Source organism: Seriola aureovittata, chromosome 22, assembly GCF_021018895.1.
Source record: "Seriola aureovittata isolate HTS-2021-v1 ecotype China chromosome 22, ASM2101889v1, whole genome shotgun sequence".
Lineage (NCBI taxonomy): Eukaryota > Metazoa > Chordata > Actinopteri > Carangiformes > Carangidae > Seriola > Seriola aureovittata.
Window position 1 is genome coordinate 6,182,823 of NC_079385.1, and position 22,309 is coordinate 6,205,131.

Here is a 22,309-nt window from a genome sequence, read left to right on the forward strand (position 1 = left end):
CTTTCACATAGCTAGCATACGCGTATGCACCTTGCAAATCAGGTTAACAAGCGTCGGTACAAGACGAAGGTCTTCCAAGTGATTTTTGAATACAGAAAGAGATTCTGCAGTTTAGTAACTCCTTCCACCACCAAGGGACCACACAGGAGAAGTGTTTGGCAGTCTGTGGTTCTGCTCTACAGACCAGTGTTTGATCCCCTCCACGAGCTCCAACACATCTCCTGCATGATAAAGACGGTAACATCACTGAAGACTCGTAGCACTGAAGTGAATGTAGCAGCACACATTAAGGTGTTTTTTTATTGTTAACATATGTGCAAAATGTTGCTTCATTCAAAGCTGGAATAACTGAATAGGCAGGGCGCAAAATACTCATACACAAAAGGTAAGCAAAAATAATGGAATCTGTTTATATACAATTTACAAAATATAATAAACTTTATATAAAAAAATGTATATATTCATCTATATTATTAAACTGAAGCCATGTCTTTAAAGAACAGCTAATATAAACAGTTAATATGCTCCTTGTCATTCCTGCAGGAACATCAAATTGTCCATTACATTCACTCGTTGCACATTTGAGGAGTCCTTTATTGCAAAAGTGTCCATTCAGTGAGGTAGAAGTTTTCATTTTTGGTTGTCCAAGAGCAAACAGGAGCTCAGTCACTCGACTAAGTGCTCGTTCTACTTTGTGGCAAAGGATCAGTCCTGCTGTTGTCGAACGGCTGTTCATAAACGCTGTTGCTCTGCTCCGATGCCGAGTCCTTTGCGAGATTATTCTCCTCCTGGTCTGAATCAATGTCCGGGGCAGTGTATGGGTTCTCATGCAGGGTTATTCCGTTATGCGTCACTGATGGTGGGCCAAAGCCTGTGTACAGGTCCTGCTGAGGCCTCCAGGGAGCTTTCCCGAATGTTCCTAAGTGAGACAGATACGACAAGAATTCAGACCAAAGCATGGATAAAATCTGGAAACCTTCGGAAAACCGATTAACTTCAGACCTACCCATGAAGGTGTTGCAGGGAGAAAGGCACTCATGTGGTCGGCCGTAGTCGTTCACATCTCCCTCCTCCACAGATGGTCGGTGGTCGTTCTGCTGGTGTGAGGGGACGTGATGGAGATTGGCATTGGGGAGCTGCATCAGGACTGTGGAGGAGCATAGGTCAAAAGGCTCAGACAGGAAGTAGTCCCTCCTTTTGGAGCTTGTCAGACTGCCGCTGTAGGAGTCAATGCAGACGGGCCGTTGGTCGATGGAACAGCCTGAGAGTAAAAAATGGAAACTATTAGTTCTTTAGTGCAAAAGACAAATTCTAGAGATAACACATGTACCTTATGTGGCTTTGGGCATAAAGTTCTTTATCAACAACAGATTAATGATCAAAGGAGTTGACTAAACCAGCTGTACAGACCTGTGTAGACCTCTGATGGGTCAGTGGGGTACATGTTGTCTCGGCGAAGCAGCGAGCCTATTGGACCTTGATAATGGCAGAGCATAGGATCGATGGATGCCTCCATGTCTGTTTCACTTCCTGTGTCCAGCTGACAAAGACCTGTATGCGTGAATGAACAGCGTCATGTATAAATAATGTGATGCTGCAGAAGGGTTATAATTTATGACTACAAAAGAAAGGGCAGGTGTCTTACCGTTCATGTCTTTAGGTTGCAGGTAGAAGCCGCTAATTGACGATGGCATGTACTGGTGACTGCTGCCGCTCTCTGATGGGATGTAGCCGTCCTGGCGGTCTGCCAGGGTGCCCTGGGAGGACAGATAGCTGGGAATATCGGCAGGCAGGTTGGTCTCATCTGGAGCACAAGGACATCAAGTTATATCACGCACTTTCATTAGTATAGTTCACAGATTCCCAAAGCGAAAAAGGTCAACTCCAACCATCATGACCTCACCTGTGTTGGTGACGCTGCAGTCCTCGTTCCGTCGTCGGGTGTGGTAGATGATGACCACCCAAACCAGTGAAGTGCCCACCACGCAGCACACCACCGCTATGATAACGATTCCCACTGTGGTCCACCCATCATCGTCCGATCCCGCCCCGCCTACCATGCCAACACCCACGCCTCCCTGCACGCCAGGGTCACAGTTGGGGTTGGATATGACTGCCAGTCGAACGTTGCCCCTCTCTGTTCCCAGCGCATTGGACATCTCACAGGTGTACTTCCCTGCGTCGGCCTCGGCTGCATCAACGATGATGAGGAGCTGGTTGGCGGCTGCGAAAAAGTGTCGCTCGGTCACAACCAGGGGGCTGTCGTCTTTGGTCCAGTTCAGCCTGGGGGGAGGGCTGCCGCCGGCAATGCACTGGAGGACAGCGGTTTCACCCTTGGCCACAGTGCGATCCATGAGGGGCCGCAGGAAGGAGGGTGTTTCTGTCAGAGGGAAGGAAGCCACAAAAAATTCATTATTGGTACGAAAAACGAGATAGTAGCAGTTTATATTATATTCCTTTTGACTTTCCACCATGGCAGCGCCATTTCTCACCTAGAACAGTTAGCGTAGCATTAGCAGAGATTGCTCCAGCTGTGTTCTGAGCTGTGCAGCTGTAAACACCGATGTCCTCAGTCTTGACATCCACTATGAAAAAGACGTCATCCTCCGGCATGACGTGCATGCGGCGTTCGCGGGCGGCAGGAAAATCTGTCCCTCCGTCTTTCTGCCATGCAATCTGTGGGGAAGGGTGACCCACGGCGGCACACTCCAGCCTGGCTGTTGCTCCAGCACGGATACTCAAGTCCATGGGCATCTTGGTGAAGGAAGGGAGCACTAGAAATGGGAAAGGTTTACTTTAAAGACCTCGTATATAAAGACAGATGCCAAACAGCTGTTTTTTTTCCCATCCCATACTTACTGTTGACAGTGAGCCTGGCCTTGGTTGAATAGGACGACCCAAAGTGGTTGGAGATGACACATTGGTACTTTCCCTCACTGGAGAACTCCACGTTGCGTAGCTGCAGGGTGGTCGTATACTCAGTCACCTCCGTCTCGCCTCCTGCCCCCCCTTGCACTCGCAGGTGGGCCTGGTTGTGGATCTCTGCGTCGTTCAGGGCCTCATTGTCTTTCTTCCAGGCGAAGGTCATGGGTGAGTCGCTGGAGCTCGCCGCAGAGCAGACGAACGTCACATTGGTGCCCTTGAGGGCCGACTGGGTCTCCGGCTGAACGGTGATCTGAGGCTTTGGGAAATCATCTAGGAAAAACAAGAGTGAATGTTTAGAATATAATCTACACTGAACTGAATTATTTTCTACTTAATTCTCTCACAGTAACCAGGAAAGCTGAAAACTTCATGTGGTAAATTTCCATAACTTTCCCTACATGAGACTCTTTAGTTCGTTCAGGAGTCATTGAGGAAAATACTGAACAATCTGGGTCACTTTGTAAATGGAAAACCTGCCTTGGATAAATTCTGGAGGCATTACGGTATATGGTTTTGTGTGTGTGTGTGTGTGTGTGTGTGTGTATGTGTGTATGTGTGTGTGTATGTGTGTGTGTATAAAGGTGTTACACCAAGTTAAACGCATCACTCACCACACACAAACTCATCCTGGTTGACGGCAAACACGCTCCTGCCCTTCAGCATCTGCGGGTGGGCGCAGCTGGCATTGACGCAGGGCAGGAAGGTTTGTTCTGCCACCCAGACGGGAAGCCACTTCAGCTGGCAGTCGCACAGCAGGCTGGAGGTGTTCAGACGCCTGCAAGGAGGGTGGGGGGGGGAGATACCAGACACACTGAGTCCACTCTGCAGTAAAATCATTTCAAATGGTTGGTTGTCCGATTCTGTTTTCCTCTAAGGCATTTAGATGATTTAGAGAATTATATTATCACATGAATCAGCTGTGGCTAATGCAGAAAATAGACAAACTGAAGGACAAACTATTCACTTTTATTGCTTTATACGCCCTGAGAAGACTGTCTGTGTAGTAAATATGAAGCTGGAGCCAGCAGCCAGTTAGTTAAGCAGAGCACAAGAAGTGGAAACAGGGGGAAACAAGGAGCCTCCATAAGTGTGAAACAATTTATGTTTTTTCTTTGCGGGGGAACTATTTCTTGATTTTCTGTTAGCAAGAAACTGGAAACGATATTTCCTGAACTATTCTCCCTGAAAACATTACTCCCATGTAAACTGTGCTTGAAAGAGTACACCAGCAATGTGTCTGTAATTTGTCTTACACACAATCCATTAAGTCATGTAACATGTAAGACTGACTTTTGATTGACTAACCTTCAGTTGAAGGAGACAAAGGAAAACTGTGAACCTGTTATTAACATTGAAGTAAGTGCTGTTTGGTGCTGACTTTCCCAGCAGACTGTAATGAGTTTCACCTGGTGCTCTGTCCCACATCAGCACTAATTCACTAACTTAAACTGTCCTTGAACATGAGCACACTTACAGCTCCTGCAGGTTCTTCATCTGGGAGAAGGCGTTCGCTTGGATGGACATGATGGCGTTGTTACTCAAATCTCTGCGGAGCGAGGAGAAAAGAAATTAGGACGGTTACGATCCGCGGAGAAAGACGCAGCTATTTTCCTGCCAACATCAGCCGTGTGGAGAGAAGGCTACGAAAAAAAAAAAACTTCAATGGAGAGAAGAAAAAGAAGGTCTGGGCTCCAGAACAATAAAACTCTGGGCAGCAGTTTGCTGTGTTAATCATGAGAGGCCCAAGTCTGGGCTGCTATGAGCTCTGGCAGCGGCTGGGAAAAAACTCTAATTAGAATCAAATGCAGCTGTTGTGCACACACTCACTCTCACACACACACACACACACACACACACACACACACACACACACACAATCCTCTCCACTTGCCCTGGTGATCGATACAGTCTGGCACACATGTAAAGATGCTAATGGCAGAGTTTTTTCTGGATTCCACATCAAAGCCGGGGAATGGGAGAAGACAGTTTGGGTGCATGGCTCTTAACAAACAAGCCCCTGTGTCTCAGTGTGATTCATCCTGCTTTAGTTTACAGCTCGCACTTTTGGAAACAATCAGTGAAACATGAGGCCGACTCACAGGTGCTGCAGCGCGTCCAGGCCAGAGAAAGACTTCTTGGTCACCGAGCGGATCTGGTTCCCCTGCAGAAATCTGGGGAAATGACAAAGCGTCTGATCAGCTTCGGACATGACTTTATCTCATCGTTTTCAAACATGACCGATTGTGGACATGAACTCACAGTTTTTTCAGCTTGTCCAAAGCAGAGAAAGGTCCATTCATGTCCTCGATGGTCCAGGAGATTTCATTATTCTGGAGATCCCTTTAAGAGGAAACAAAGACAGACCGCATTGTAAAAAAAAAAAAAAAAAATCCACACCCAGAAAACAACTGTGCTTGCGATGTTAATAAAACTTTATCCGGCTTTACATTTCATAAGGGGGGAGGGGTGTTTAAGACTTTAAAACTATATTCAAGGCGGCTCCATTCCTTACAGGAAGTTCCTTCCCGGCCTTTGTGGCACTTTTTAAAGTCTGCGATGGTTTTTCTGTGTTACATAGGGGGAAAAAAAGTTTTACAAGGAAGTGCTGCGATGTAACATGTGTGCTGCATTTGAAACTCAATGTGTGGTGACAAATATATATGTGAGTTACCCTCAAAAGGGAATGTTGCCTCTGATCCAAGGTTATTATCGTTATCTAAAACTAAAGAAAAACAACGCAGACTAGATGTTAAAAACCATTTTCGTTAACTGAAAAAAAAAAAGAAAGAAAAGAAAGACAAAACCAACTAAAACAAAATAAAATATATTTAGAAAATATGTTTAGTTTTCGTCCTTGTCAGTTTATTTCATATGTTGGGCATTTTGGTGCCTTCCCAGCTGATTGGCTCTCAGTGTACGACCAGTACATGTGCAAGTGTCCAAAACATTCACTGTATTAATGATGTCAAGTATTTTGTCGTTAATTAACTACAGTGATGAGCCATAGAGCTGCTGGACAGTTGAAGCTGCATCTAATTCTAACACTCAAACTAACTAAACTAGTAGACCTGCAATGAAGTAAAAATAAAAACTAATGAAAATTAAATACCATAAATCTTTGATGAATCTGAGATATTTCAGTTTTTTGGTCTTGAACTCCACTCAAACGACCTCATTCACTGCTTCTGCTTTAGCTGCTGATTTCCCAGAATGCCTTTCAGCTGACAGCTATTTTCTGGTATGAAAGCCTGTATATCTTAGAGCCTAGTTATAATGTGTTTACCGAACAGAGATTTACACATCATTAAAATGAAACTGGTTGCACCACACTTACTAGTAACAATACGGAGGCTCTACAAACAAATCCTCTTGCTCTTTGATTTTGAGGGAATGACACCAAGCCCTGATTATAACTGTTGATGTTCACTGAACATTTTTTTGCTATTAAACTGTGGCTGCTAGAGAAAACATGGAGACATTTATCCTGCTATCCACACGAGGGAAAATACACCAAACAACTAAATACACAGTGTTAGAATCAAAAAGCAAAGAATTTCCCAGAGAAATTGCCTCCTTTGATCCTTCGGCTGCTCTAATGCTTTCAAACTGTTATTTTCCTCCTCGGCATGCCTGGTTATGGCTGATTGAGATTGAGGAAGGGTGTGTGTATGTGTGTGTATGTGGGAGGGGGGTTGGGGGGGAGGGGTTCGAAGCCCTGAAGCAATCCATGTCCACCTAGCTGCACACCTGCCCTACGGTGACCTCAGCAGCACAGCTCACATTTGGTTCCAGTTAAAGTAACCAGGGGAAACGTTACAGAGCCTCTCTGTGGGAAAGGGGGAGGGAGGAAGGGGAGGGGTGGGGGGTTGTTGAGGTCGAGGTTGTGCATTTTTTTTATGTGTGTGGAGAGACCTCAACACACTTAATCTATCTCACATCCCCAAAACAAATCAGGCAGGATATTTCCAGTCAAGCAGAGAGGACTGATGTGAAGCTGGGTTTGAACAGGCTGCGAGGGGGGCAGCACAGCCGCCGACGGGGCACCAACAGATTCGTAGGTACATTTGATGTTATTACACACAGCATCTGAAACCTGAAGCTTCAAACGAGTCCAAGGAATCACTCATTTTCTAGTTTTCTCTGATCCTAATTTTCAACATTTTTTACAGAATTAAAGGGAGACTTTATTTTGATATGGTTTTGTTTGGTATTGTGGTCTTTTAACTTATTGTTGGGGTATGTAGTTTATGATAAGTCACGATAATGAGGATGTGTGACCAGTGCTCTAATGAATTAGATGCCACTTTGTGTTAAAAAGCTGAGTTTAACTTACAGCATCTGCAGGTTGGAGAGGCCACGGAAAGCTCCGTCTGCAATGAAGCTCACACGGTTGTTCCCGAGATGGAGCTCGTCCAGCAGGCTGAGGCCTACAAAGCTGGATTCCTCCAGTCTGGACAGGTGGTTGGAGGAGAGGTTACTGTAGGACAGATACAGAAAAAACAACAACATGAGAATAGGTGTCCAAGAAGCCTGGAAATCACACAAATTCAAATATACACAATAATCACCATCTCAAACCTCATCCAGTATCATGCTGTTTACATGTCACACAGTTTGTCACATTTCTCACCTCTATGCCTCCAGAACAATAAACTGGTTCCAAAGTCCCTTTTAAAGGTCCCATATTGTATAAAGGTAGATGTCCATGTGTTGTTTGATTATAAAGCAGGTCTATGTTCTATATTAATACTGTGAAAGTATCAAAGCGCTCAGTCCACAGAGAAATGCACACAGCCTGTATTCAGAAACTGAGCCTTAAAAAGAGCTGTCAGGACTTCTGTAACTTTGTGATGTTACAACTATACAGTCACCGCCCTCAGCTATGCTGAGTGTCTACCTGAAATCAGCTATATTTTTATTGGATCACTCAGAAAACAGTCAGCCAATCAGAAGAGAGGCTCAGAGCCTCTTCTCTTCTGATGAGCTGACTGACCTGTTGTTACTAGAGCTCCAGAGAGAAGCCTGAGAGAGGAGATGTAAAACTACATTGAGATGGTTTTGGGTTCTTCAAACCACAAATAAATCTTCACAAAAAAAAAAAAAAAACACTAGAAAAGTGTAAAATATGGACCTTTAAAATTCACATATTTAATCTAAAAAGTTTATACAGATAGCTGTCTCTACAAATGAGGAGGGTCCGGTTGAGGACACACAGCTTTATGCAGTCTACAGTTGTTTTGTTTCATGTTTACACATTTATGAAATCACCAAACTTAAATGTCTGGAAATAGAAAAAAAATTCCTTGACTTATCTACAGTCTGTGACTGTGATTTCATTTCATGATAACCTCTATTCTAAGTGAGTCGGAGAAGATTTAGCAAAGAAACAGAAATCGTAAACCAAACAGTTGTGAACAACGAGCTTTTTAAGTAAACTCAGATGAGAACACATCAGATAGCAGGTCACGCTCCCAGCCGACACACGGCTTGTTTACTCTCAGGTTCATGTGATAAGAGCGAGAGAAACACGGGGGGAAAAGAACAACAACCTATCTGTGAAAAAAAAAAAACGCTGCAGACACTGCAAACACAGCACTGACCGCTGCTGTAAACAACAGCCACAACAAAGGAAATCCAATCTGCTTCCTGGAAACTGTGTTGATGAGCAATCGGGAAATCATGTCTGAAGTCTGAAGGGTTACGTCACATTTCAAGAGGAAACTGGAACTAATATTTTAATCTTCAGATTTTCTGAAAGGAAAAATAAGTTTGACTTCCGGAGGCTGATGTTTTGTCTCAAGTGACAGCAGAGCAGGAAAGAGGATAAGGGGGTGTGTAATATTTTGGCAGTGCTTTCATGTTGGCACTGACTGGCAGCGCATAAGAGACACTGCTTTGTCTATGTGTGTGTGTGTGTGTGTGTGTGTGTGTGTGTGTGTGTGTGTGTGTGTGTGTGTGTGTGTACATGGGGTTTGGCGATGGGAGGAACTGGAGTGTGAGGAAGGGCAGGCGGGAGTGCCAGAGAGTAGGAGAGGGCAACACGGAAGTGTTGGGAGTTCAGAGTGTGAATGGAAAGTGAGGAGGGGATAACGAGGGGTGGGGGTGGGGGGGACAAGGGTGGAGAGGGAGGTGGAGGAGAAAAAAAAAAAAGCGGACTCACAGCTCACTGAGTTTCTGGCAGAACTCCCAGGCGTCAGGTCGTATCCTGCTGATGGCGTTGTGGCCGAGGTGGAGCTGCTGCAGAGTCAGCAGGCCGTACAGCCAGCCCTTACTCACCTCCGTCAGGTTGTTGTAGTCCAGCTGCCTGCAGGCCCACACACACAAAATCAGACTTTATACTACATCTGGAAGAAGCAAACTTGACGCGCATCGTTTGTAAAGTTCCTTACAGGACTTCCATGTTGCTGAGGCCCCAGAAGGCTCCGTCCATCAGGCGATTGAGGCCGTTTCTCTGTATCTTGAGGGAGCGAAGAGCGTGCAGACCGTGGAACGTTAGGCCCTCCACCCTGCGGACCCTGTTCCTGCTCAACTCTCTGAAACACGCACAGCACACGCAGCGTCAGAACATAAGCAAGGACAACTCAAAATGGAGGAAAGAGAAGTGAACTGTAGAATTTGGACTTCAGGGCCTGTCTCTTAGTACGTGAAAAAAATATTAAAACTTGTTTAATAGACAAGTTAACTGAACTTTCATTTGGGTATATTACTCATCAGTTCCCTCCCATCATTTAGAAGTGAAGTGAAGATCATGGCATAAGATGCAAAATTATGATTTGAGATGCAAACGTGCGAATGCAGCAAACTCACAGATGCTGGAGGTTGGGCAGCTGGAAGATCTTGGCGGGGATGGTGGAGAGGCGGTTGCGGTTGAGCCGGAGAACCTGCAGACTGCTGGACAGGTTGGTGAAACAGCCCGTCTCCAGCGATGAGATCCGATTGTTGTTGAGGAACCTGAGACAGAGATTTTAAGGTTGGTTTTGACATGTGAAGTCAGATGAAAAATATAGGCAGTAAAAGGCATTTTTTCATGTCGTGATAAAAGCACTGGTTTGTTGTGGGCTCCTGCACATGATTAAAGCCACTAATACAGAAATATTCTCCTTCAGATGCTTAACTAACCAATTAAAAATGCACAAACAGAATGGTGGACACTCACAGGTTCTTGAGGGGCAGAGCAGGGAAGGAGTTGGCCTTTATATCCACGATGTTGTTGTTGCTAAGGTCGAGCGTTTCCAGGGCGAGGAAGGGCCCGAGCTGCTCCACAGAGATCCTGGTGATCCTGTTGTTTGCTCTGAAAACACAGACAGCATCGCTCCAATAAATGACAAAAATACTGTGTATTTGACTAGTGGCACACACCAATTTCACATTTCCACTTATGCAAACAGTCGAGTCCCTCAATTAACCTGAGGTATTAAATAATGACAAACTCTCACGCGCTTGTGAAGCTAAAACTTACCACCCAATGTGAAACTGTCATACTTTTTTTTCTCCTGCTGATGCTGCACATCTCACAAATCGGTCAGTGTGATCAATGCGACTGCTCCTCGCACCGAGTCCAAACAACCTTTCGCTTCAGAGATGTGTTATTTTGTTTATAAGGTAATTACTAACAAGGTATTTAAAAAAGTAACCTGCCAATTACTTGGCTGATGAATACCATTCCCTCAGTGAAAGCATGCCTCGGCAGAGGCCAGCAATTTCCTGAGCTGCACGCCTCCTAAATTGCAGTGCAGGGACTGCTTAGTTATAAACAGAGTCTATACAGTGCCCTCTTTGTGTATGAGACTCGGCAGCAGAGAGAGAGAGTTGGGGTGGGGGGCGCACAAATTCCCTCCAATGCACCAGACTACAGACCTCGTTTTCAGTATTCATGCCGATGGTTACAGTCCCCCTCCAGCTACACCTTACTGACCAGAGAGATGTTAGTTTTTCTGACTCTTTTTCCAACAGCGCTTGAAGAAAACACTGCGGACAGTTTTATAATATGGGTTTAATTTGGGATGTGGTTTCATTAATATTTGATTGTTTGAATCTGTCAGTCAACTGAGCGTCAGTGCAGACGGCGGTGGAGGCCATGAGTCAATCAGCAAGAATTCATCGTCAGCTATTTTGATTTTCACTGATTAATTGTTTGAACTAAACATTCCCGTGTTTCAGCCTCAGTTTAGACGATTTACATCATAAACTGATAATATTTGGGTTTGATTGTTGATGATTGGAGTAAACCAGTTAATTGAAGAAATCAACTTTTCAGGCATTTCTCACAATCTTTTGATATTTTATAAACCAAACTAGAAAACTCTCTCTGGCTCTGAGCCTCTCTTCTGATTGGCTGACTGTTTTCTGAGCGATCGAATACAAATATAGCAGATTTCGGGTAAACACGAAACCAAATCCTGTAAGGTTGGATGGTGGGTCCAGGTGGGCGGGCCTTGGAGCATGACTGAGAGCAGTGACATCACAAAGTTACAGAAGTCCTGACAGCTGGTTTTAAGGCTCAGTTTCTGAATACAGGCTGTGTGCATTTCTCTGTGGACTGAGGCTTTGACACTTTCACTACATTAATATAGCACTGAGACCTGGAGTTTTTAACACGATGCATATCAGGTATGATGACCTGTCTGTTTACACCCACCTTGGCTCTCACTGACTCTGCTGTTTAGTCTGATCTCAGATTTTGTTTTCCCTCTGTCTACCTGAGGGTGAGAGACAGCGTGGCACCACACCACTGTGAAATCGAGATGTCTCACCTATTCAAAAGACTGAGTGTGATAACACTGAGACAGCTCTCACCCACTTTACACGTGTTGACTGCTGGTGCATATATCGTACATAGACGTAGGGGTTCTCCATCTTTAAAGTACAGCACGTTTAGGCAAAACCTTCTGATCCAAACATACAGAAGATCAGATCCACCAGTCAAAACAGATCCAAAATGGCTGGCAGCCTGCAGAGTTTGGCAGGACTGTGGGGCAACGCTGGAATAAAACCGGCCAGCGCATGTCTCAGTGCTGAGGGCTTGAGTCAAACTTGGTGCTGTGCCAGGGACATACGGTGGGTTGGGGGGCTGGCAGAGTGGGGGTGGGGGCAGCAGCTACAATAAGTGTCAAGCTTTCCCCAAATTACAGGAATTTGAGATTTTATGATGCACTGAACCGGCTGAATGAATTTGAATACAATCGAATCATTGCAGGATTTGGTGAACACAGTCTTCAACTTCATTTGTTTCTGCATAACTTTTCCTCTCTTCTACATTCAGAAAATATGCTTAAAACGTCACAAATATACATTGGCTCATTGTCTGCAATGAAAATGGCACAGGCAGCTCTTTTGTTTGGAGATTTGCAGAGGGCTTTCCACGCACCACAGCCCCCAGGTCCCAAACAAAAGCACTGCACACCACCTGTATCTCAGTTTTCATGTTCCCCTGACTGGTCGCTGAGAGAAGGAGGGCCTCCCGGGGAGAGAGAACCAGTCTTTCCAGTTTTTCTTAGGGGGGGAGAGTGGAGCCAAGGAGAGAGGCTGCTGTTAACTTCCTGCCTGAGAACGAGGAGATGGACCCTGAAGTTTGTCTTCCAGAAACCTGGCCAAGTAATTATTCCATTATCAGCCCTCTCAGATACATTCTGCAATGAAAAATATTTTCCACAGTGCACCTTAGAAACTTAACCATGAACTAACTGTATGTAACTGCATGGCCAGACAGCTCCCTCTAATCTCAACATCTGCACTCAGTGAGTACTCCTCACACACACAAACACTTCAACTCCACACTCTTCAAATTTGTTCATCCAGTTTGCAAGCAGATAACGTGATTATGGAGTCATTACGGCTGCGGTTGCGGAGCTTTGCTGCTGTTAGTGGAAGTCAATAGAAGGCCAAGCATGTGTCAATAACAGCCCGAGGCATTGATAAAATATGTAGTCCTTCTTAAACGGAGACAAGCAGCAGATAGGTACTTAATAAATGCTGCTGAGCCAGTGATCCCAACCACAGAGAGCATGTTACCGAAAGCTTCATCCAACGTAATAAGAGTGGATACAGCCTTTTCTTTTTTATTAGTACACTGATATGATGAGGGTTTCACACAAGCACATACCTGCCAGCAACAGACCACATTCACACACTCAACAGTTTTGTTGTTATGTAGAATCCTGTGATACAGCATGAGGTTGTTGTTGTTGTTGAGCTTTTAATGGGGGAAGTTCTTTAACTGGAAAGTTGCTTTTAATAAAACTGTCTTGCTCGTGTGTGTGTGTGTGTGTGTGTGTGTGTGTGTGTGGTATTTCCTACTGGAAAAAGAACAAGAGTTTTGGGGAGCCATCTGATGACTCCCCCTCTCTGCTGCGGCGCCTGTAATGAAAATCAGGGCTGGGACGCCATATTAAACCCTGCACATATCTCACTGTTGATCATCCTAACACGACGGTTCGCTGTCGGAGTGGAGAGAAGCACGGATCATATTATATGTGAACTGAAGGACCTTTATGTGCAATGAGAGAGGAGCTGTAAAACACATCAGATTATGGTGGTTATTTAAAGTACAAAAATGTATTTACATTGGAATTTTTTTTAATTTTTCTTTGTTAGTACTGGGGTGTTTCTGCACTGCAGCTCTCAGAGATCACTTGTCAATCAAACGGTGTGGGTGGGACTTGTCGTCATTTAATTTTCTCTTAATGACTACCTACCTGGTTCTTTTTCTTCACAGAACAAAAACTAAAAGCTGTCATGAGCTTGAACCTAGTGCTGAAACAATTGATCGATTAATGGATCAACTGAAAATTAGGGTTAGTTTAAGTCAATACTTGTTGGCTCAAGGTTCTAAAATGTCAAGATTTGCTGATTTTCTTTGTTATATCACTGTAAACTGAAAAACTGTGGGTTTTATACTGTTGGTTGGAAAAAAATGTTTTAACAGATTTTTTAACAGACTAAAAAATAAATTGATCAATCAAAAATAACCAGAAAATAAAAACAATATTCATCAGTTGCAGCCCGAGTTAAATCACTACTGGACACATATTTGCTCTAAAAATGTCATGGATTATTACTATAATGGCTACTGTTTTGGTTTGTAATTCTCATCTTCAACAAGATACCCATTTCCTCAGACGAAGAGGTTCGCCTCCTTATATCAGACCTGGAATCTCCAGGTCATTTGTTGAACCCCCCCTGAACACAGGCAGAGGGATTTAGCAGCGGTGGGGTTTACCCCCTCCATAAATTCCTGGGAAATTGTTCAATTAATTAAGATGATCACGACTCAATTACTACCAGCTGCAGGGTTATTGCCGTTTGTTTTTACTCGGAGCTGCGAGGTCAAAGGAGTCGGCGAGAGCTGCCGCTATGTCTGACTGGCTGTTTGAATAAGTGGTATCCGATACCCCGAGGTCTTTTTTTTTCTTTACTACCCTCCCAGCTCGGAGAAACTGAAGGAGGGAGAGAAATTCTGGAAAAATGTTCCACTGGAGGGAAAAATCACACTACGCCACTTAATCTGAAGGAAAGAGGGCAGCAGCCAACACCAGCAGTGTGAGTGAGAGCAAGTGTGGATGTCAGTTTCTGCTTCTTCTTCCACTGCTTTCTACTCATTTGAAACACAGCATGCTCCTTGACTTCACCAGTTGACACGGTTTAAAGGCAAAAAAGATTTCTGTATTCACTTCACTTTAACAGGGATGAAAAAGGCTTTACAGGAAGTTTTTCCTGTTACTCAATTCAAAACTCCAGTTATTTCACGTTACCAAGTTTTTGAATAAACACAACTTTTGAATTGCTAAACTTTGAATGGCAAATGTGAAACTTAAAATCTAAATCTAAATGTCATTCACTTTCTTTTTCATAAATGACACTGACATCAGCGTTTTTTTTCAGGAGTAGCATGTTAACAAGCTTGTAGCTATTAGCAAGAATAGCTAGTTAACACTGTGTCTGAAATCATTCTCTTACTACTTACAGCCTTTTGAAGCTAGCAGTGGCTAATGTTTGCTAACGCTATCAAAGTTTAGGTAGACAAATCTTTTCTCCTTGTGCTTTTGTTAAACTGTACTTTTATATTTATATTCATCCTACAACTATCAACTGTGGTTCAGCAAAGGTTACGTCGCTTTACATATTGTTCAATGACACCAAGCAATTCAGGGAAATCAGGTAGCTAGCATAAATTAGCATTGGCTATCACACAAACTACACACTTCCTGTCTTACTCCCTGTCCCTTTGCTTAATACATGTTGTTCATTAGCTTTGTGTGTCGTGTTATTCTGTTCTGTACTTAGTAAAAATTCAATCTGGAGTGTGTTAAGGAAGAGTTCACAATTACGGCACAACTTTCAGTAAGTAAACCAAACTGAACAACATCCTCAAATCAAATCAAGAAATTATGGTTTGGAGAAAGTCTGGAATTTAAAAGAGAATCAATGCAGGAACTCTGCACTTTATTAAAGAGTTGTTCAAGGGCACTTGGACACCACAGATAGCAGTTGAAAATGATCAAGTGACCTCTTTCTAACCATTAGGGGAACAATGCAGCCATTCACGCCAGGTGTTTTTTTTGTACGTGGAACCAATAATGAAGAAAACAATACTTTTTACTTGGTTAAATCAGATATATCATGTGTTCCAAAGTCTACCTCAAATAATAACAGTCAAATATAACAGCTGAGGCATAAAAAGCTGCTTTAAATAAAACGACCATCTTGCGAATCTTCCTCTGCTGAAACTTATAGCTCGAGGTGACACTCATGCGCTAAACGTGCAAACAAATTGTTGATGGCTGCGAGCCCTGCGGCTGCCGCACAGCGTCGTGTCAGGGCTTGATGAGGAATACGCCGCATCCAGCCAGACAACAGATACATTCTTCCACAATAACTTCATGTTGCTTGGTTTTGGAGAGGCACGCCACAGAAAACAAACAAAACTGTTGAGATTTCACACACTAATATCTGAAGTTGCTCTGAAAGCAGAGTCTTCTGGTTAAAGTCTGACTGGGATGAAACATGAAAATGGTTTCGGATGGTTTGTACTGAATTTTATCTGCAGGATAGTGATCCTGAGAGAACAACAGTCAAGGATGAAATGGCGCACGGAGCACCTAAGGGGACAGGGGGGAAAAAAAAAAAACTTGTGGGGAAAAAAACTTCTTTTGAGTTTCTGGTGTGCACGTGAAAGTTTTTCTGGTCATGTAAATTCCGGTTCCAGAGTTGTCAAAGGCTCATCTCGACAGAATGGCAGCATAGGTGAATTTACATGGAGCCCCAAAGGGGACATGGGGGAAAAAAATTGTGGGGAAAAAACAATCTGAGTTTCTGGTGCGCACCAGAAAGTTTTGCGTGCGCACGTGAAAGTTACGCTTGCTCACGAGAAAGTTCCGCATGCGCATGTTAAAGTAGGCTTATATATGGGAGGCCGATTAGGGTGAAACACCATGAACGTGTGCACATACACATCAAATTAATCACATACAAAATGAAAACTTTACATACACACCAAAAACATGCATTTACACACCCCAGCATCTTAACACAGCATGATATAGGCTGCTTGCGTGTGTTAATGTACTGACTTATGGATCCATATGGGCTCATTGCGTTGGCACTGAGCTTTCTTGTGTGCACGCGAAAGTTTCTGGTGCCTAAAAAGTTTTTTTTCCCATGTCGCCTTAGGGCCTCCGTATCTTTAAGATAGACCAAGGTGTTAAGAGAAACTGCCTTATGTCCAGATTGACCAGCGTTCCCATAACAGAACCATGTAATGGTCCTTCCAACCTCAAACACACAAATCACCAAATTTGGATTTTTGTCATTTTACATGACAGGTTTTCTTTCCTTCCAGCGTCATGTCCCTGCCTCCAGGTTAAAAATACACCACCAGAAGCAAAAGCCACCAAAAAAAACCTTTCCATTTCTGTTGATGGCATTTGTCTTCGAACACGTGACCCGTCTGGGGCCGGCTGCCATGTCTCTGACTGGCCCGTCTGGGAACCGGCTCAGCCAAAAGGGTTGCTCTCTAAAGGGAATGAAGGGTGGTGGTGGGGGGGTTTGGACCACTTCTCAGCTCACGATTTTAACCAGCAGTGACAACCCTGGCGGAGGATTACAATCCAGACACTCAGGAGAGTCCGGAGAGGTGTTAATCAGAATAAAGAAGGTGTTTACTTACAGAATTAGTGTCGTGATGTTTGAAGCATAAGGGCCCAAGTCAGGTACTGCCTCCAGTTCATTGTTGTTCAGTTTTCTGTGTGCAACAACAGTGAAAAGAAAGGTTTGTAAGATGTAGGACAGTGATGGAAGCTCTTCTCTTAGATCCTCTATGAGAACACAGGGCAAACTTACATTTCACTTAGATGTTGCAGTTTGGAAAACAAAGTGCCGTCAAGCACCTGCAATTTGTTATGGCTCAGGTCCCTGTGAGAGAAAAAAAAAGAAAAAAGTTAGGGAAAAGTATACACCATGGACCCTATTTTTCAACTGCTGCAGTCTTCCATCTGGGTCTACACACCAAACGTAATTACATACAAATTCTCTGTGTTATTGTGTCTCAACACTGTGAACGGAGGAAGTCGATCAAAGAAAGTCACTGTAATTAAACTGCAAGGTTCAGAGAAATGTTGCAAGATTGACGGTGATGAAATTAAAAGGAAAAAATAAGCTGAGATGAGATTTATTACTGACACAAAGTCAAACAGAGAAACCTGACACTGTCACCTGAAGTCCACTGTCATTGTCTTTTTTTTTTTTTTAACAAACTCTTTGACTGGGTGTGACTTTGGTTTCAAAGTGCATTAAACTTCAGGATAAACCTTGTCAAAGTACTCTTCTCTGAGGTCTTCATGAGAGACACCAGAGCCCGTCTCAGCCTGAACTGAGTAACATCAGAAAGCAACAGAAGAACTTCCAAAACAAACTGCTTTCACATTCAAGCCCAAAAAAGGTTATTATGGGGTTTTAAGTTAAAGGTCTAGTCTTGGCTTTCCACCCCTTCCTTATAACAGAGAAGTAGGACCATGCCAAAACAGCTCACTTCATATCCAGGCCTCTGCTGAGAAGCCAAAACAGACAAGCTGATAAGTTATTGAGGGGCGAGATTCTTTTGTGCTTAAAGGAGGGAAGTCATTAAAAGTGCTGGAGTTCAGGTTTCAGTTCTCAGTCCAGACCTCATTTCTGGTGTCTGGACTTTCCCCTTATAACTTTAATATATAAAAATCTTCAAACCAAATCTAACCGAATTATAACATGCACTTTTATTTATATTTGTATATGTTATATTCATTTTCTGCCTTGCACTTAATGCATTTTGAAGTATTTCATTGAAGCACAGGACCTCTAGCTATCGATGTATTGATTAGTCATTACCTGTGCATTGATTTTGAATGGTTTATATCAGAACTCCTTTAAGATTTTGCACATCTTTAGACCTCATCCTTTGTACATTTAGAGGGATGTGTATGTCGGTTGGTTGTTGCCTGTTATAGTCTTGCGTAGTACTTGATTAGCTCTGGTTTGTGTCTTGATTTTGTCTGATCCCCCCTTTGGATCTGTGCCTGACTCAAACTTGACTGAGTCTGGTCCTGGACTCGACTGAGGCAGTCTTGGCTGCAGCTCACTGGGGGTGAGAGTCTTGTTTTTGCTCCCTGTTTTGAAAAGGAGACTGCAAACCAGCTCAAGGAGTCTGGCAAGCGGAGCCTCGTGCGCCATAAAGTGGTGGAGTTATTGATGCTGCTGCGCACGATCAACGCTGTGGTGCCAGACACTTCTCTTTTTCTTTTTTTTTTTTACACCCCACTCACCCCCTACCCCTCCTCCCTCTCCTTACCTCCCTCATCTGGAACCCATCAAGGAGCTCCGGGAGGAGGGGAAGAACCTAACAACTGGTAATGTATTCACAATGCCGGGAAAAGCGAGAGGGACGCCTTTCATACATCTGAAACACCCCTGTCGAATTTTCTGGGGCCTGTTTTTGTTCTTTGGTGGAAAGTTTCATGAACCACTCAACCAGAGTTTTACTTGCACCGCTAAAGCCACCAACCCCCCCTCTTCCTTCTCCTTTTCTTTCCAAGCACGCAGCTGTGTGTTGTTGTTGTGATTCCAGCGCTGGGGGCCATATGGGAAAGGTGTCCTATCATACTCCCTAGATAAACCCTGAGTAGCCCTGACACTTCCACTTCCCTCACAAAGCAGCCTCTGAGCAGAGCCAGATAACATACAGAGCTGCGTACAGGCTTCAGCCTGTATCTGCTGCTCTGGTGACTTTCTTATCAGGGACTGAAAAGTGAATGAATGAGCTTCTCTTTAGGCTGAGAGCTGTCATTAATGCTTTGGATTATGATAACAATGGGCCAGAGCAGCAGATTTTCAAATGAAGGTCCATAAATGTTTTTCAGAGGCAGGAAGAAATCTAATTGGTTGAGTTACACCACCTTCCTGGATGGAGCCAAAGATTTTTTTTTTTAAACGGCATGTGAGCTAAACAGCAAAGAGCAAAGTTTGCCAAAAGCATAAATAGAAGTGTGTACATGTCTTTTTAATTAATGATGTTTGGAAGGGAGGAATGATAAACTGAAGCTTGCTGGCTTACAGCTACTAGCTACAGTAGCTAGTTAAATCGTCTGATGTAAATTAGCATTAGCTATAAAGAACTAGAATTCCTGGTCGAAATCTACCTCTTTTTGTACTTTCTTGTCGTTTTCATTTGGCATTAATGTTAGCTGGTCAAATAATTGAAGTTCTTTAACTTGGAAAAAAAAAAGTTTGTTTGTAAAACTTCAATTCTCAAGGGACAAAACTGTTTATGTTCCTATTTTGAAATAAGCAAACCCCTAAAATTCAAGGCTAACCTGGAATTTAACGGTACATTAGCATTGGCTAAGATTCCTAATATCGTCTACCTCCTCTGTTACTTCCTGCCTTCTTCACTGAGCATTGATGTTACAAAATACATGCAGTTCTTTAACTATAAAAACCATCAGATTTCTCTGATAAATGTTTGTAAAACTATCAAAGGAGTCAGTATACACCCTGCTGAAAGAAACTGTTGTTACAGGTATCTCTGCGTACTTATTTTAAAACTAAGTGGCGTAGTGTTTTGATGAACATATTGTTTTTAAGATGAAACTACTTCCATGTCTCTCTCTTAAACCGTAAAAAGTGAAAAAGCATTAAATCTTTAGCCTGTTTCCCTGATAGTCATGGCTTAATCCTTCCCCTTCGTGCTCCTCTTGTTTCTCTCCTTCCCCCTTTTCTTGCTGTGAGTTTGTTTCAAACTAATCCTACACGCTCCTCCTTAATCAGGACCATCGCTGGCTCTGGAGTTGCTAATTCAGCAGAAATAATGGGGTGCTGGAAAACAAAGGGTCGGGTGGTTTAAGGGGTTTAAGATGTGCTGGAGAGCCACTGGTAAATTAGCATGCCAGAGTGAAAAGAATTTTTCCCCCCATGTGGAACTTTTTTTTTTTTTTTTTTTTTTTTCATTTTCTTTGGAGGGCCGGCCTCGGTTATGAGGCTCAGGCTGGGTCTGTTTTCTCTGGCAACGTCAAGTTTCCAGAGCAGCACATTTTAGAAAGAGAAAAACTAAACTCAACAGCTTCAACCAGGCACTGAATCAAGCTCTATCGCCTAACACAGGACAATAAAAACCAAGCACTCCATCTTAACGCAGGGCAATAAAAATCCCGTAAGAATAATTATCTGTAAAGCAGAACACACTGAGGACCAAGCCATTAAGATTGTGTTTGGTATCTCAGCTCCAGCAGGCTTCAGGCCGAGCTCAGCCCCGTTTCATCTCATGGACATATTACTTTAGGAAACTGTCCAGTGCTGCATCTGATTTATGCTTTTATGGCTTCGAAGGCCTCCAGGTCTGTGAAGCTGAAATCTGAAGACTGAACCAACACTTGAAGGCACCAACTTCAATCACTGCAACTGTGGCTGCAACCACACTGTCAAAGCAATCGAGACGTTATGGGCGACTGTGAGTGAGGAAACCTGATAGGAAACTGGGTTTACAAACCACTAATAGCGTTGTTATTACCCCTACAATTACACATACTAGCACCATTACTACTGCTACAACCAACTACAGTGATTCACAGGGAAACCTCATTCCAGCGGAGGACCTGCACTGGAGGCCACACTTGAATAAAGAGGTTTGGAGGAGCTGACAAAAGCACATCGATGTGTAAAAACACACATTGTGCTTCCCTGCTGGTCTTCAGAGGGACCAACACAACTAGATTAATGACTGGGTGTTAAGGAGGAGGTGAGGCAAAGATAAGACTTTCCTGATGCTCCTCAACTTCACCCTGTAACTTCACGTGAAGCAGGAAAGTTTTTACTGACTGAACCAAATCAAAGCAACTTAGTCAATCAAGTGTTTTCCTTCTGCAACACCAGATCCCTTATGTGGTTTACAACCCGTCCCGTTTTCACCACGACGGGAATGTAAATCATCCCATCTGAAGGAAAACAGTAAACTAAACCTCCTCAAAGGGGAGAGGTGTGAAGGGTTCGTGAAATAAAGATGGTCAATGACAGTTATAAGATAAACAAAGTCTCTTTAACTGGACTCACAGTTGAACTGTCCATTCCGGGATCGTGTCTGGAATTTGGCCCCTTTTCATCCGACTGCAATCCACCAGCTCCCCAAAACACGCGCAGGGAGGGGGGCACGTCCCCGTGTTAGCACCAGATCCAGGCTGCAGAGTCAAAACCAGCAGAAAAACCACGACAAACCCCGCAGAGCTGCGAGGCTGCGTAGGGGAGCACATTTTTTTTTTCTTCCTCCTGACCACACGAAGAGAACACCCCTGTGTAGTTCAATCTTCAATCCAAAGTGAGAAATCACCAAAATAAAAAAGAAAAATCCCAAATCTGACAGTTTATCACCACAGTCGGTCCTTATATCCAGTCCCGTGTTGTTGTGCGGGTCGTAGGTGTGAGACAGAAAAGAAAAACGCTCTTCTGAAACTCGTCCATTCCTGTGGAGAAACTTTTAGTGCCGTGCGCCTCGCTGCTGCCGCTGCTGCTGTTGGGGCAACTGGTGCGGAGCAGGATCCCCACAGCGCAGCGTGAGCACACACCAGAGGTATGTGGAGGGCGGGACCACAGGGGTGACTGGGAAATGTAGTCCTCAGTGTTGCCATATTGTTAATCCCTGCAGTTTCGGGATTAGATTTGCAAAGAGTGTGTTCTGTTTGTTGCACTTACATTACACATTTTTTTTACTTATTTTTCTCCTGTTTGTCTGACAGATTTAGATTTCACAATAAACACTGTTGCAATCTGGAAAACATCATTTTTCGCCAGAATGTGAAATGATGTAAAAGGTGTGAGAGTTTCCCTCAGCTGAAACAGTATGTTGTATTCAGAATAAGCTTTTACCAGC

The 22,309-nt window shown here is 43.7% G+C and overlaps 1 protein-coding gene across 1 annotated transcript; it reads right to left on the reverse strand.

The window, feature by feature from the left end:
- Nucleotides 1–268: 268 nt before the first annotated feature.
- On the reverse strand, nt 269–21,964 carry lrig3 (leucine-rich repeats and immunoglobulin-like domains 3). The gene is made up of 19 exons (XM_056368101.1): nt 21,496–21,964; nt 17,263–17,334; nt 17,090–17,164; nt 10,082–10,216; nt 9,733–9,876; nt 9,315–9,458; nt 9,086–9,229; nt 7,259–7,402; nt 5,185–5,265; nt 5,025–5,096; nt 4,400–4,471; nt 3,537–3,700; nt 2,860–3,195; nt 2,493–2,774; nt 1,904–2,380; nt 1,646–1,804; nt 1,411–1,551; nt 1,007–1,261; nt 269–919 (listed from the first exon to the last, which is right to left on the reverse strand). The coding sequence occupies exons 1-19, from the start codon at nt 21,690–21,692 to the stop codon at nt 675–677; spliced, it is 3,339 nt and encodes a 1,112-aa protein (XP_056224076.1). The 5' UTR covers nt 21,693–21,964; the 3' UTR covers nt 269–674.
- Nucleotides 21,965–22,309: the final 345 nt, after the last annotated feature.